This window comes from Coregonus lavaretus, assembly GCF_964263955.1.
Source record: "Coregonus lavaretus genome assembly, chromosome: 31".
Taxonomy (NCBI): Eukaryota; Metazoa; Chordata; class Actinopteri; order Salmoniformes; family Salmonidae; genus Coregonus; species Coregonus lavaretus.
In genome coordinates this window covers 22,964,286-22,978,166 of record NC_140018.1, presented here as the reverse complement: position 1 = coordinate 22,978,166, position 13,881 = coordinate 22,964,286, and the positions used below count along the sequence as shown (strand labels likewise).

At 47.2% G+C, this 13,881-nt stretch overlaps 1 protein-coding gene across 1 annotated transcript in view; it reads right to left on the bottom strand.

The window, feature by feature from the left end:
- Nucleotides 1-269: 269 nt before the first annotated feature.
- LOC311106806 (afadin-like) overlaps nucleotides 270-13,881 on the bottom strand; it is a 121,440-nt gene continuing 107,828 nt past the window's right edge. The window contains exons 28-34 of the mRNA XM_084149184.1: nucleotides 12,270-12,361; nucleotides 11,423-11,611; nucleotides 9,942-11,126; nucleotides 6,700-6,834; nucleotides 4,284-4,809; nucleotides 1,030-1,114; nucleotides 270-882 (exon numbers count right to left, since the gene is read on the bottom strand). Of these exons, the coding sequence (XP_084005310.1) occupies nucleotides 726-882; nucleotides 1,030-1,114; nucleotides 4,284-4,809; nucleotides 6,700-6,834; nucleotides 9,942-11,126; nucleotides 11,423-11,611; nucleotides 12,270-12,361 (2,369 nt within the window). The 3' untranslated portion in view covers nucleotides 270-725. The remainder of the gene's footprint in view (nucleotides 883-1,029; nucleotides 1,115-4,283; nucleotides 4,810-6,699; nucleotides 6,835-9,941; nucleotides 11,127-11,422; nucleotides 11,612-12,269; nucleotides 12,362-13,881) is intronic.

Below are 13,881 nucleotides of genomic sequence, written 5' to 3'. Positions count from 1 at the left end.
GAACAGTGTATCGCAAACCAGAATGGACAACATTACTCCATTTGAATCACAGAGTCACAGGAGGTTGGTGGCACCTTAATTGGGGAGGACGGGATCATGGTAATGGCTGGAGCGGAATTAGTGGAATGGTATCAAATACATCAAACACATGGTTTCCATGTGTTTGATGCCATTCCATTTGCGCCGTTCCAGCCATTATTATGAGCCGTCATCCCCTCAGTAGCCTCCACTGCACTCAGTATAGGAAGAAGTTTAACTAAAACGATTGGTCTGGTATGGAAAGCCTGGGCATTTATTTCAACAAGGAGAAATGTAAATTGTGAAAATATGTAATGCAGAAAGAGCATAAAATAACACCATAAAATATTCCACATTACAGTAAGCTATTACATTTTTTTTTAAATGAGCAAAACTTTTCATCCCTAACCCAAGAATCATCTTACAAACAAAAATATATCCCCCCTTCACGTGATTTCAAATGTGTCTTACTAGTATAATTAAAATGTTTTTACAGTGCTTTATTTTAATATATCTTTGATAGTTTAAGAGGGAAATTAAGCAAACAAATGTCTCTCCTATTGCAATGATACATTTAATAAATCGTACGTAATGGTCCAGTTATTAAATAAAAACAAAAAAGGAGAGTCACTGGGAAACAAAAGCTGGCTCTCTTTCTCGTTGCTGAGTCGGGGCTTGGCGGTTTGTCTTGCTAAGGCGCCAGTCTACTACTTTGTATTGAGTTCACTTTCCAGCTCCATGAGTTTTCGCGAGGCCTTGACTTTGTTGGACACTTCCTTCCCTTGGGAAAAGAGCCGCTGGCGCTCCTTGAAGGTCATACTCTCTGGTGCTTCTCCAGTTAAAGTGTTTTCCTGTTCTTGACCACTGCAATGAGAAAAATAACCACAATATGACAAACATATACTATACCACGTTGTGAGTTCGGAGAATTCCTACATTACAACGTCTCAGTTTCTGATGGTCCTTCATTCAAGACCCAGTTGAATGGGAGAGATGCATGGCAGGCCTCACCCTTTTGTCCACTTCTCTCGCAGGTCCTTGTAAACTTCTCCTGATCCTACAACCCCGGTTGTGTTTCCAGTGTACGAATTAAATCCTGTATTCATTAATTAATTGGGGAAATAGAGCACATTAGTTAATGATCTATTTAGTTTTAGTACCATGTTGGCTGATTAAACCCACAGCGTGTTTTAAAAAGATGCTGGGTAGAAAAACATGTGTATAACAGCTTTATATTAACAATTTATTCACTGGGATTCAATTACCTGTTTCAGTACACGAACAGTACTGCACGCCAATGCAAAGTTATTGTGACGTAACACTGTGTCAACTGTAAATTGTTGCCAAGTCACAGTCCAGGCTATATCTGATTGTTATCTGTACCCAGCAACTTTTCAGTCACGTTCAAATTCTACAACAAACGGCGCTTTTTCCACAGACCAAAACAAGCCGCTGGGACTAGATTAGCTGACTGAATAGCATTAGTGCATACCAAGGCACGCCTGAAGCAGCAGCGTCTGTGAAACAAGGGTGTGGGATCAAAGGTGGAGGTCAACCATTAAGGCATGTAGCACCCGAGGTAAACATCAAGCCTGTTATGACAAAACTATTTAAAAACCGCTGGATGTTAGGTAGGAGCTCATCAAAGCCACAGGGGCCTGAATGAGGACTGATTTGATGTCCTAACAGGCATTCTAACCGAACACCACTGACCCCCAGGTGACCTCTACCTCTGACCCACAGTAGGCATTAAATCAGTAGGCTCACGTCTGTGTGTCTGTCAGGGCCATGCCAGCGGAGGGCTCGGGCTGGCGTCCCTCACACTAACCCAGAACTCCCACCAATAGAATCTGACTGGTTGTGTTCCAACAAACGCTGTGTGTGTGTGGAAGCACAACCAGAATACAAATGCATGTTGAGTTTGTTTTAAATGGAATGAAACTGGGGATAACAGGGCAGACAAACACATTGACTTGTGTGAACCGAGGCAGGACTCCACTGGCAGGGTCAAGTTCTTCTGGTGCAGAACCGGCTCTCAGAGTCTACAGACTGGTTGATAAGTTGGTAGCTATCCAAGATCTGTCCCCTGAGCTAAAACAACACCTTCTGAACCCTCCAATAACAAAGCACTACAGAAAGGGCCTCTGATGGTTTGATTTCATTCTTTTCGTAAGCCAAATGTAAGCTTATTCAGAACAGTACTTTGGCTTCAGATGTAATGTAAGTCAACCAAAGGTCTTTCTATATTTTAGAGCCATGGATGATGTGTTCCTTTCATTCCAAAAAGACAAGCACAAATACCCCTGGCTCCAACAATTCACTTTAGTTAGATTTTGCTGATATTCTTTTAAGATAAAGTTGAGCAGGAGGTGGAATCTAGACATCTAGACGTTTTATCTATCAGAGAGCTGGGTTGCCCTTCACCTTGATGCTGCCAGTGGATTGTGGTAAACAGAGGGAGCCAGTGGTTCAAGTGGAGACTGGTCACCTGAACCACGGCATGGCCTCTGAGAGGGAGGAGGGAAGCAGCAGCATTAGACAATGTCACTGACACACATGCGGGACAGCCAGAGCCACAGACAGACAAGGCACAGACAAAGCACAGTCATGGCAGACAGACAGGGCAGAAACAGTCATAGCAGACAAAAAGAGGAGTGAACAGAACACATGACCACTGAAAGGAGAAGCGCAAAGCAGCAGAGGCAGTAAATAGCAATGGATATCATCAGGCCGATTGGAATGAAGCTTGGATTCAGCGGGGGGCGGGTTGCAGATTTTGTTGATGTGGGATTATAGCATGGTTAGTGATTGGTCCCTCAATTTGGGTGAGGAATGCAACACATTAACAACAGGCCCACCACACATCATCATCATCATCCATACTGGGTAGGGAAGGGGCACTGGTACTGTGTGCAGGTGTTACATGCAGGGTGACATTCACTGAGCCTCTTGACTCAGACCGTATTGCATTACTGGCATCTTTTGTTCATGGCTGTTTAAAGGGTTCACATGCGAGGGCTTGCATTCACATTTTCTTTAAGAACATTTACCAACATAGACTTATCGGTCTCTAAGATGGAAAGGCACAATCCTGTGATTCTTGTCAATGGTGGATATCATTCAGTTATTTACAGCATTTCTAATTTAGAAATATCTTATTAGTTCCTTATAAACTACAGTAGACTATGTTATGGCTCACAATTAAACACTGAAAATGTATTGTATTTAGTGTAAAATAATAATAATAGAGATATTACACTTTTGAATGCCCTTCTCACCAAGACACTTAAATTATTGTGGTTTGTTGACCAAAAATGCACAGACTATCCCTAAAATGTCAAGCAAAGTTTATCTTGAAATAACTTTATATTAATTTTAATTACTAATAAAACAGGTTCCAGCTGTGGATGAAAATAACTAAAAGTTAACACTTTTGCCAGTAGGGGTCACTAAAGGCTTTAAAACAGAATACGTTGTGCCACAGATTTAGACCATAGAACTAGATTATAGTAAAGTAGTACTACCGCTCAGTAATCTAATGAGTGATTGGATCCCTGACAGAGCTTTAAACAGCCACAGACAAAGGCAATGCCTCACTCAACAGATCTTTTCCCCTTTGCCAAGTGAGCCTGAGGAGAGCTGCTCCACTTAGGTCCCACCACAGTGACTGTGTGATAGATAAGAAGCCAGCGTCTCAGAGTTCCCTAAAGCCAACCCCACCACCAAGCAGCCGTGGGGCCCACGGGGGGGTTGGGCAGGCGGGCGGGTGGCAGGCCACCATCACAGCAAAACCAAACACATGGGCGGGCGGGCTGGCGGGCGAGGAGCGGCAACACCAACAGTACTATGATTGGATATCTGGAGCGCGATCACAGCGAATCACGGGTTGGTTTATCGATTGCTTTTACTTGCTAGAAGGATGATTGGAGGAAGAGGAACGGGTGAGGACAGAGGAAATTTTCGACAAACAAACGGAATCTGATTTGCTAGTGGAGGAGTGGAATTTCCAAAAAAAGAGGACAACAAACATAACAAACTGATGGGAGATGGCGGGAGAAAAAACGAATTACAGGTTGATTGGCAACTACAATACAGATCTACTGGATTGTCGAGAGAGAGAGAGAGAGAGAAGGAAAAAGGAAGCCTCTACTGAAAAAACAGGAATACAAAAATATAACACAAAAAAACATGAACGAATGAATGAATGAGAGATCTGGAGTGGGAGGCATATGGGAGGGCGTGTCCTCTCTCCTCTCCGTGTCTACCTTTAGAGTTGCCTGTCGGGATGAAGCTGAGGCTGGGTTTGATGGGAGGGGGAGGGGGCTGCCCTGCAGTACTGTTGGCATTGACAGCCGGCGGCTGGAATGAGCTGGACAGAAAGATCCCATCAGACATAGGACGGGGCTTGCGCGCAGGCGGCTGCGGCTTGTGAGCGGGCAGGAGGTCGCCATAGGACTTCCTGGTGGCGGAGAGCTTAACCTGACCTGCTAGGCCTGTAGCGTCCTCCTCCTCGTCATTGTATGAGACAAACTTGGCAGTGTACAAGGTGTCAGGGGAGACGACCTGGGTTTTGAGGTAGGAGGTGTTTCTCTGAGGCGGGGGTGGAGGAGTGTTAGTGGCGGTGGTTGCGGGGGATGCAGTGGGAGGGGGGGGCTGAGGCTGGTAGTCCCTGGGGAGGGGAGGTCTGTACAGACCAGGCTCGTCAGGCGTCAGCAGCTTGCGCTCGGCCTCCTCGTGCTGCCGGCGCCGCCCTTCCTCCAGGCGTGTGTAGTATTCCTCCTCCTGTCTCCTCTAAGGGAATGGGAAGAGCCTGTTAGTGTGGCCAAGGCATGGCTGACTGTCTTGGACTGACACATTCTGCTGGAGGGAGGCTACCCATGGCCACAAGACAGCCAGAAGTCCTCCACTTCCTTATCTGTTCACTATGTGTCTGTATGTCTGTGTGTGTAATGTGCGGGGGAGACTACTCTGTGTACGGTGTTCTGGGTACTCTAATACTTTATGTGCTCTGTTTTTCCCTACATGCTGTGTTGAGAACCACCATAGGCGAGGAGAGGTATCACAGCTGTGGCAGTTTGAAGTGGTTAGGGTTAGACTACAGTCAAGTGATCCGATAGGCTTGAATTCAAGGACTTTTAGAGGGATTCTACGGTTTTAGCTCCGGAAAAGGGCAGGCTAGTAATTGAGATTGGTTGGCTCTGGTTTCTGTACATGGATCCCCTGGGTTAGTGTGTGTGTGGTGGGTGTTATGGTGGGTAGGTATATGTCATCGATGAGAGGATAGTGAGGCGAACAGAGATGATGTGTTGTTCTCTGGTATGGCCACAACAAACCACAGCAAGGGTGGGGCATTCCAACAGCAGTTCCAAAGCAATGCCTGATGAAATGACAATGGCTTCCCAACAAATGTAAGATTCCGTAAACAACCTGACACAGACAACAAGTGACTCACATGCTTTTTGGGGGTAGGGGGGTTACATACACCATACATAACAACACAGAGGAAGGGGACCATCATGAGGACATGCAGTTGGACATCATTGTCATTATTACAGAGCTTCAGATTACCAGTGGTCTGAGGATGACTGGAAAACAACAACTAAATCAATGGTCACACAGTGAAAACAAAATGGCGCTGGGATGTTGTAACATTGTCAGATAACTGGATGCTGATGCTCTCAGACCACTGGTAATTCAACGTCCCCATAACTGACTGGGACTATGGACACGAAACACTCAGTGCTCCAAAAACACACTTGGCCTCTGACAGACCAAACACCACCAGGCATCATTAAGATAAGTGAGCATCCTGTCTGTGTGTGTGTCTGCAGACTCCCTGGCTGCGGGCCCTCTGCTCTCTGGCCCAATACCACTTCCCCTGAACACAGAACACTGAATGGATTCCTCTTATGTTCCTAAAAACCCAGCCAGACAGAGTCCCCTCCACAGTTCTCTGATTGGTTCATTGTAGAGGGGATGTTCACAACTCTTCATACAGGATCACTTACAGCTCCGTGGAGAGAGCGCGACCAGGAACAGTCGAAACCTTGAAAAAGCTGGTAATGTTAGCAGATTATAAAAAATGACTGCCTCAGTTGACCCACAACAGCCCCTGAAGGGAAGTGGTCCCACAGACCGGTCTTTGTTTTCCACTGTATAATTGTTCTCTTATGCTGGTGGGCTGTTTTGTTCAGGCACAGCTCCTTTTTCATGAGGTAAACTACAATTAGCTGGGCAGATCCCCACGGGGTAATACTATAATTACAGTGCAGCTAAGTCTCTCTGGGTTTTCACTCCGTTACTCTGATGCCCTCTGCTTCCGATCTGGCTGTGGCTTTCTGCTTTAATCTGCTCTGCTGGCAATGACATCAATCCTTTACAAAACGTAACTAGCGTCAATAAAAACAAAAAACAAAAAATACTGAAACACAGCTGTGTGTAATAAAAGCATCTGGATTCCATTGAGGTATATCAGATTCATATTCATATAAAAAATAATATTATTACTGTATGACTGAACAGAAATCACTTTCATAGAAATGTATCATATAGTATGACCTTCAAGAACATAAGAGCAATCATATTTTGACTGAACCTGTCTAACCAGCTATGTGTTGGCTAACTGCTGAGTGAGGACTGTGCTGCGTATACGGTTCAGTGGGTCCTGTCAGGGAGGTGTACCTTCTCATCCACCTCTCTTCTGGCCCTGTCCTCCTCTCTCCAGCGTCTCTCCTCCTCCTGTTTGGCCCGGTCCTCCGCCTCGCGCTTACGGATCTCCTCCAGCTGCTGCTTCCGCCGCCGCTCCTCGTCCTGCAACTACACACACACACACACACACACACCCTTCAGCACCATGTACACGGCCCGGGAACTTGTCCTACATGCTATGATCTCAGGAGTCTATGATCTCCTAAAAGGTGTGCTTGGAGGTAAATCTGATATATAGTGGAATATATTTTGTTAACTGTTTCATATACTAGACTCAGATGTGTTATATATAGGTGTCATTTGAGGCCCTGCTCTCTAAGGTGAAAAGGTGGAAATATAATTTAGTAACAAACTATTCTTAGCTCTACAACTGGAGTAGACCTACTGTTGCGCTAGTCTGTCTGTGGCCGCACTATGCCTAGTGCAGGTCAGGTTAGTTCAGACAGAAGCACCTGCCTTGGGTTCATAGTCAGTCAGTGTTTCCCCACTCCGTCACAGCTCAACAGTAAAGCCCTAAGGACTGCTATCAGGTCTGCATCTACACACGTCTATACACAGGCTAATTCAGCAGATTGGCCCCCTGTCAGGGGCCTCACACTGGCATTGGGTTTCCAGACAAGGGCCTGTTGTGTTGAAAACGTCTAGGTCTAGATATTGTGGGGGAATGCTCTGTATGCTTAGTATACGTCTAGAGGTTTTTCTGGGTCCATTTCAGGATAGGTCGTCTGTGGTGAGAGCAGCAGTGTGCACTGCAGACAGGCACATGGCAACAGCCGGACATGCAGAATGAATGACGACAACGTGCAGCAGCATGGCAGAGCGGAGCAGAGGAGTGTCAGGTTTATTTTCACTGATGTCATGATGACCAAACAACAGACTGGAGGTCAATCACCAGATGAAACATGACTACAGATGGACAGTGGAAAACACTGTGCAAATTCCCCAATGAGAGAGGAGGAGAGCGATGCAGGCTGAGCACAAGCGTTGTTCACACACAGAGCTGGATGAGTGGAATGAAGTGGACTGACACCACACGGTACAATGATGGTTATGCCCCACATGCAGGTGACCACTGCTGGGGAGGGTCTTCCACCATGCACAGACCCTCACTGCAGCAGGCCAGGCAGCTCCCTGCTCTGAAACAACGGCTGCATAGTACTGAGCCTTCCTGGAACAAATACTGTATTTAACCATGCCCCAGTTAGTTTTAGATTTGTTGTTTGTTGGTTAGATTAGTGTTTGTTCTACTGATTTTCTTTCTGGGAGTTGTTTTAAATCAGGGTTGATGATTTATGTTATGAGGCATATTATGTGGTATTGTCTTTAAATGAGCCCTGACCAAAATACTTAATGTGGCTGTCTAGCTTTTGGCTCTTACAGAGACCAAGTTAGATCACTGTTCCACAGATAGACAGGGTCCCACAGCCAATGAGAATCGCAGGATGACTTCCCCATGGCCACTCTAGAGCCAATAGTGGCACCTCCAACTTCCCGAAACCCACCCCATGAGCACAGCAGCCGGCCCCCGGGCCTGATGAGGGGGAGGGGAGAGAATGAAGGAGAGGAAACACAGGTGGAGCCGAAGACAAGTAAGAAAGGAGAAAGAATGTGTAAAGCTAGAACGTACCAAGTCTAGAACAGAGATTGCTGGGACAGCAGTCTGCTGCGGAAGAAGAGAAGAAACCAAATAGAGAAAGAAAAGAGGGGGATAGAAACGTGGGATAAAGAGAGAGAGTAAATAAAGAAAAAGAAGAATCAGGAGGAGGGCATAGAAGAAGATAAAAGTGAAAACAGTGCTAGGGGTTTTGGAGGCAGCAGTGATGTGGTGCCAGGAACATTCCTCCCCAGTATGGGACTGATTACTGCCAGCGGTCAATGTACGGCCCACTTCCCCTCAGACCGATAATGCTCCGTCCGATCCCTCGCTATGGAGCTCCCTCGTGCCCCCTCCCCCCACTGAGATGCCCGAGCCTTGATGGCAGGGACTCGGAAGAATGTTGCTCACTACTAAAGGAAACTTCCTGGAGTCTCACTAGACAGTTTGAATACAAGGTCACAGCAGAGACAGTACTGCTGGAGACAGTATTGTTGTAACAGTTACAAATGAGGAGCAATATACAGGAGACCAAAGGGGCCTCGCTGGTTTATGTTAATCTGTGCTGTTATCTGAGGAGCCCAGGGACATTAGCCTACGTTAGATGACGTATGGAAGTTTTCTTCTATTCAAGTAAGGCTGTTTTCTTGCAGAATGTAACAACACTTTCTGATGGCCATCCTGTTAGACCAGGAGATGAATCATTTCCAAATCTCCATGATGAAAAAAAGAAAGAACAATTTGTACTTTGCTATGTTTCCATGTAGGTTTGTTGTGCGTCCGGCATCCTGCCCCTCCCTCTCTGCAGCCAGTCAAGTACAGCAGCTCAGCTTAGCATGGCAAAGCAATGACATAAGCATGTTGCAGGTGCACACTGCAAAACATTCATTGTAGCTAGCTACTTAATGGGAGTTCCTCAGCGGAATTCCATATCCTATTCTGTACCCATTGAAGGGATACTTTGGGATATTGGCAATGCAGTCCTTTATCTACTTCCCCAGAGTCAGATGAACTCATGGATACCATTTTTATGTCTCTGCATCCAGTATGAAGGAAGTTAGAGGTTTCGCGAGCCAATGCTAACTATGGTTAGCGCAATGACTGAAGTCTATGGTATCTACTAGCATGCTGACAGTTACCATAGACTTCCAGTCATTGCGCTAACGCTAGTAAGCAATTGCGCTAACACCAGTTAGCAACTCCATTCAAACTGCACGCAGATACATAAAATGGTATCCACGAGTTCATCTGACCCTGGAGAAGTAGATAAAGGGCTTCATTGCCAAAATTCCAAAGTATCCCTTTAAGCCCAGTTCCATTTCCTCTTTTCCCACTGCCCTGCTTGGCCCATGGCTCACCCTTCCTTGGCATGAGAAATGTCATGCCCTGCTAGTCAAGTGGCTCAACATGTTCATAGAGCTCAGGTAATTTATAATGGGTCTACTGTAATCAATGATCAGTCTTTGTGAATCTAATGATCTTAGCACTGAACATCTTGGGCCACTAATCTTCCTCCATACACCTTACCTCTGATGTGCTGTATGATTCTCTATACCGTAGCATACCTTCTCCATATTCTCCACTGTGCTACACTAGACCCCTGCTCTCCAGGGCAGCTCACCCTTGCTCTCTTCTCTGCCTCCAGCCGCTGCATGATCATCATGGTGTCCATGTCCTCGTCGTCATCCTCCTCATCTTCCTCATCACTCTGCTTGGACTCCTGCAGTCTCTTCTGGAACTGCCACTCCAACATCAGCTTCCTGAGCCGGTCGCTCTCCTCGGCCGTACGCTCCGGCTTGGCCTGCAGGTCCTGGATCTCCCTGTCCAGCAGGTCTACAATGTGCAGCTGCTGCTGTTTCTCCAGCTTCTCCCGGGCGTCCCTCTTCCAGGGGTCTGGGGACAGGCTGTCGCTGGAGGACAGCTCCGCCTTGCTGATGGTGATGTACTGCAGGTCCCGGCGCTCGATGGTGCGGGGCTGCTGCTGGGGGAGCAGCTCTCTGATCACTGTGTCCATGGGGTTTCCCTGAGGGGGCAGGGTGGTTGCTCTGGGCAGGGTGGACAGTTTCTCAGGCCTGGGGGGCTGCTGCTGCTGGGCCTGCTGTTGGGCCTGGGTGGGGAGGTAGGGCTGGGGCACCTGCTGCATGGGCATGGGGGACTGGGGAGGGGGCATCTGATGGTGCTGTGTGGGAGGGGGGAGTGTGCCCCCGTGTTGGTGGTTGTTGTGGGCTACAGGCACGGATGGGTTACGGACCTGTCCCAGCTTCCTCTCCTGTTCCCTCCTCTTCCTCTCCCTCTCCTCCTCTAACCGGGCTTTCTCCTTCTCATACCATCGCTGCTGCTCCTCGCGCTTCTTGCGGTCGGCGGCGGCTGCTGCCTGCTGCTGGGAGGCTGAGGGAGGGGGGGGCAGGGGCATGTCGAGCTGGGGCTCAAAGTCCTGGTAGTGTACGGGGGGAGGGGGCGGTGGAGGGGGAGGGAGGTCTGTGCGTGTGGCCTGAGCCACGGGGCCTGGGTGCGGGGCGATGGGACCGGGGCCAGGGGTCTTCCAGCGTCCCGGGCCACTCTTATGGTTGCTCTGGCTCTTGTTGGAGGAGGAGTAGTTGAGGTGCTCCTGGCTGGAGGTGGAGGACTCCACGGAGGAGGAGACCTGGTGGTGGTTGCCCCAGTGTTCCCCACTGCCTCGCTGGTAGTCAGCCTCTCTCTGCTGCTGCTGGTGCAGGTGCAGGTGGACCAGGTCCTCAGGACGCAGGCCGGCTGGAGGGTAGCCCCCCGGGAGGTCACACAGCTCCTCCTGAGAGTGGCCCACCCGCTGAGAGGACAGACACAGCAGTCACATACACACACATTAACACAGTGCAAGAGCAGCACAGCACTTTTACAACACTGTATACTCCTAGTACATGTGTAAATTAACAACATACAGGTATAGTCAGTTGGTAGAGCATGGCGCTTGCAACGCCAGGGTTGAAAATGTATGCACTCACTAACTGTAAGTCGCTCCGGATAAGAGCGTCTGCTAAATGACTAAAATGTAAATGTATAGTATTTGATATTATGCTATTCAGACAAAACATTTCTGCATGATTCCTTTGCCCGTGTGCCCACCTGCATCGCCATGCTGTTGTTGTGGTGGTCTTCCATGGAACCAGGAGGACCCCTGTCGTCAGCGTATAACTGCCCCGCGGCCGGGCCCATCCGGTCTGTAGACTTGGAGGCTGGGATGGTGAAGTATTCCCTGGGGTAGGTCTGAGTAGGGATGGGGTAGGCCTCCGGACGAGGAGGAGAGGGCTCGTCCTATAGAGAAGGAAAAGGGGACTACTATTAGAACATACATTATGGTTGGCTAGGAGATCAAGACAACCGTTTTTGTGGTCCTATAGAAGGGATTATGCTATTCCAAACCATACATTAAGGTTGGCTAAGAGACGTCGGATAAACTAGACAATCGCTCGTGGTCACGGTCCAGATTTCATCAGTGTTATTAACGGTAGCCGATGGCGGTGGGGTCGTGTGCTCAGGGAGACCATTGTTTGTTGACAGGATAAGAATGTTGGTGAGGCAGCACACGAACGCCGCACCACAGCTGGGTAGCTAATCAGTGATAGTGGTTGGAGAGCTGATTAGGATTTATTACAGGGGGAACAATAGATAAAGCCATTTTCAATTACGATGGAACGTTGTGATTTTCCTACCTATAATGACTCATATCTCTTAGTAATCTTGGTTATTGTTTTGATTGTGAGAGCTGAGAAGAACTGATTAAAAACAGGGAATGCTGCAATACTATATGGTCTGCGTGTGCTGGATCGCAGTTCTGTCGTACTCTGTGTGACCTGTCCAGTGGTGTGACTGGTAATGTCTTGTCATAACTGAGACAGCGTAGACCTTCTCCTCAGGGAGATATGCTACGGGAGACATTCCACTGGCTGGTGGTGTTGCTGTGGTTACTCACATCAGCACACAGGTTGCCCGTGGAGACGGAGGTGATCTTGGTACCAGGTCCTCCTGGGTAGACGGCCTTCCCTCCTGGACTCTGACTCTGGTCTGGAGGAAAACACCAGGTAGTCAGAGCTGAGCAGACACTAACTCAGTGGTCACACACACTACTCCAGTGATCACCATTCACCAGCAGGTTGACATTTATTGTCATGAATCTTGCAGTGGAGGCAGAACTGAGTGATTTCCACTAGATGGGCCATTTGCTTTTTGGTCTTAATTTAGATTTTATGACTTTGTGGCTGTGCTAGCTAGTGACCACTCTGCAGAGCTGCCTCCAGGTCAAGATTCATGACAATAAAACTGCCATTCATCATCTCTTGCCCCGGAGAGCTATGAGGTTTGGAGGCTTTTGTTCCAGCCCAGCACTAACAAACCTGGTTCAGCGAATCAAGACACTCCCACAACTCCTCAGGAACAGGGTTATTACATGTACATTATGTCACATGGCCATTTAAATCCTTCATGTGCATCACACAGGAGTGCTGTATGGGTTCTATCCAGGCGATTCCGTGTAAAAGCATGCACAAATAAAGTTAGTTCTAAATGGAACCACATTCATAATTATCCTTAAGGTCCGCCCATATGTTGAAGTTTATTTGAAAAGTTTAAGTAGGAAATTGCATGAATTTTGACTATTACAGAGTAGGTGGCCAAGTCAAAAAATAATAATTTTCAGTCAATCGTATTTCATGGCTTATAGAAAGGACTCACAGAGCTTGTTTTTCCACTCACAGCTGTCCCCCAGTGTTAGTTATGATAAGATATTAATGAAGCAAGAGAGACCAAATTGAGTATTGTTGAGTATCTTGAGTATTGTTTGCGTGTTCTACAGTATTGTAAAGATAGTGGGCTGACTGGGACAGGCAATGTAACATCCAAAAATATCGCATTTAAACTTTCTCTGTAAAGCTAACTTTCATCAAGGTTTTATATGGTTTATAATTGGTTTCTCTTTTCATTATCAGTATCCTTTTCCAGCGTTATGATACAGTGAGGGAAAAAAGTATTTGATCCCCTGCTGATTTTGTACGTTTGCCCACTGACAAAGAAATGATCAGTCTATAATTTTAATGGTAGGTTTATTTGAACATTGAGAGACAGAATAACAACAAAAAATCCAGAAAAACGCATGTAAAAAATGTTATACATTTATTTGGATTTTAATGAGGGAAATAAGTATTTGACCCCTCTGCAAAACATGACTTAGTACTTGGTGGCAAAACCCTTGTTGGCAATCACAGAGGTCAGACGTTTCTTGTAGTTGGCCACCAGGTTTGCACACATCTCAGGAGGGATTTTGTCCCACTCCTCTTTGCAGATCTTCTCCAAGTCATTAAGGTTTCGAGGCTGACGTTTGGCAACTCGAACCTTCAGCTCCCTCCACAGATTTTCTATGGGATTAAGGTCTGGAGACTGGCTAGGTCACTCCAGGACCTTAATGTGCTTCTTCTTGAGCCACTCCTTTGTTGCCTTGGCTGTGTGTTTTGGGTCATTGTCATGCTGGAATACCCATCCACGACCCATTTTTCAATGCCCTGGCTGAGGGAAGGAGGTTCTCACCCAAG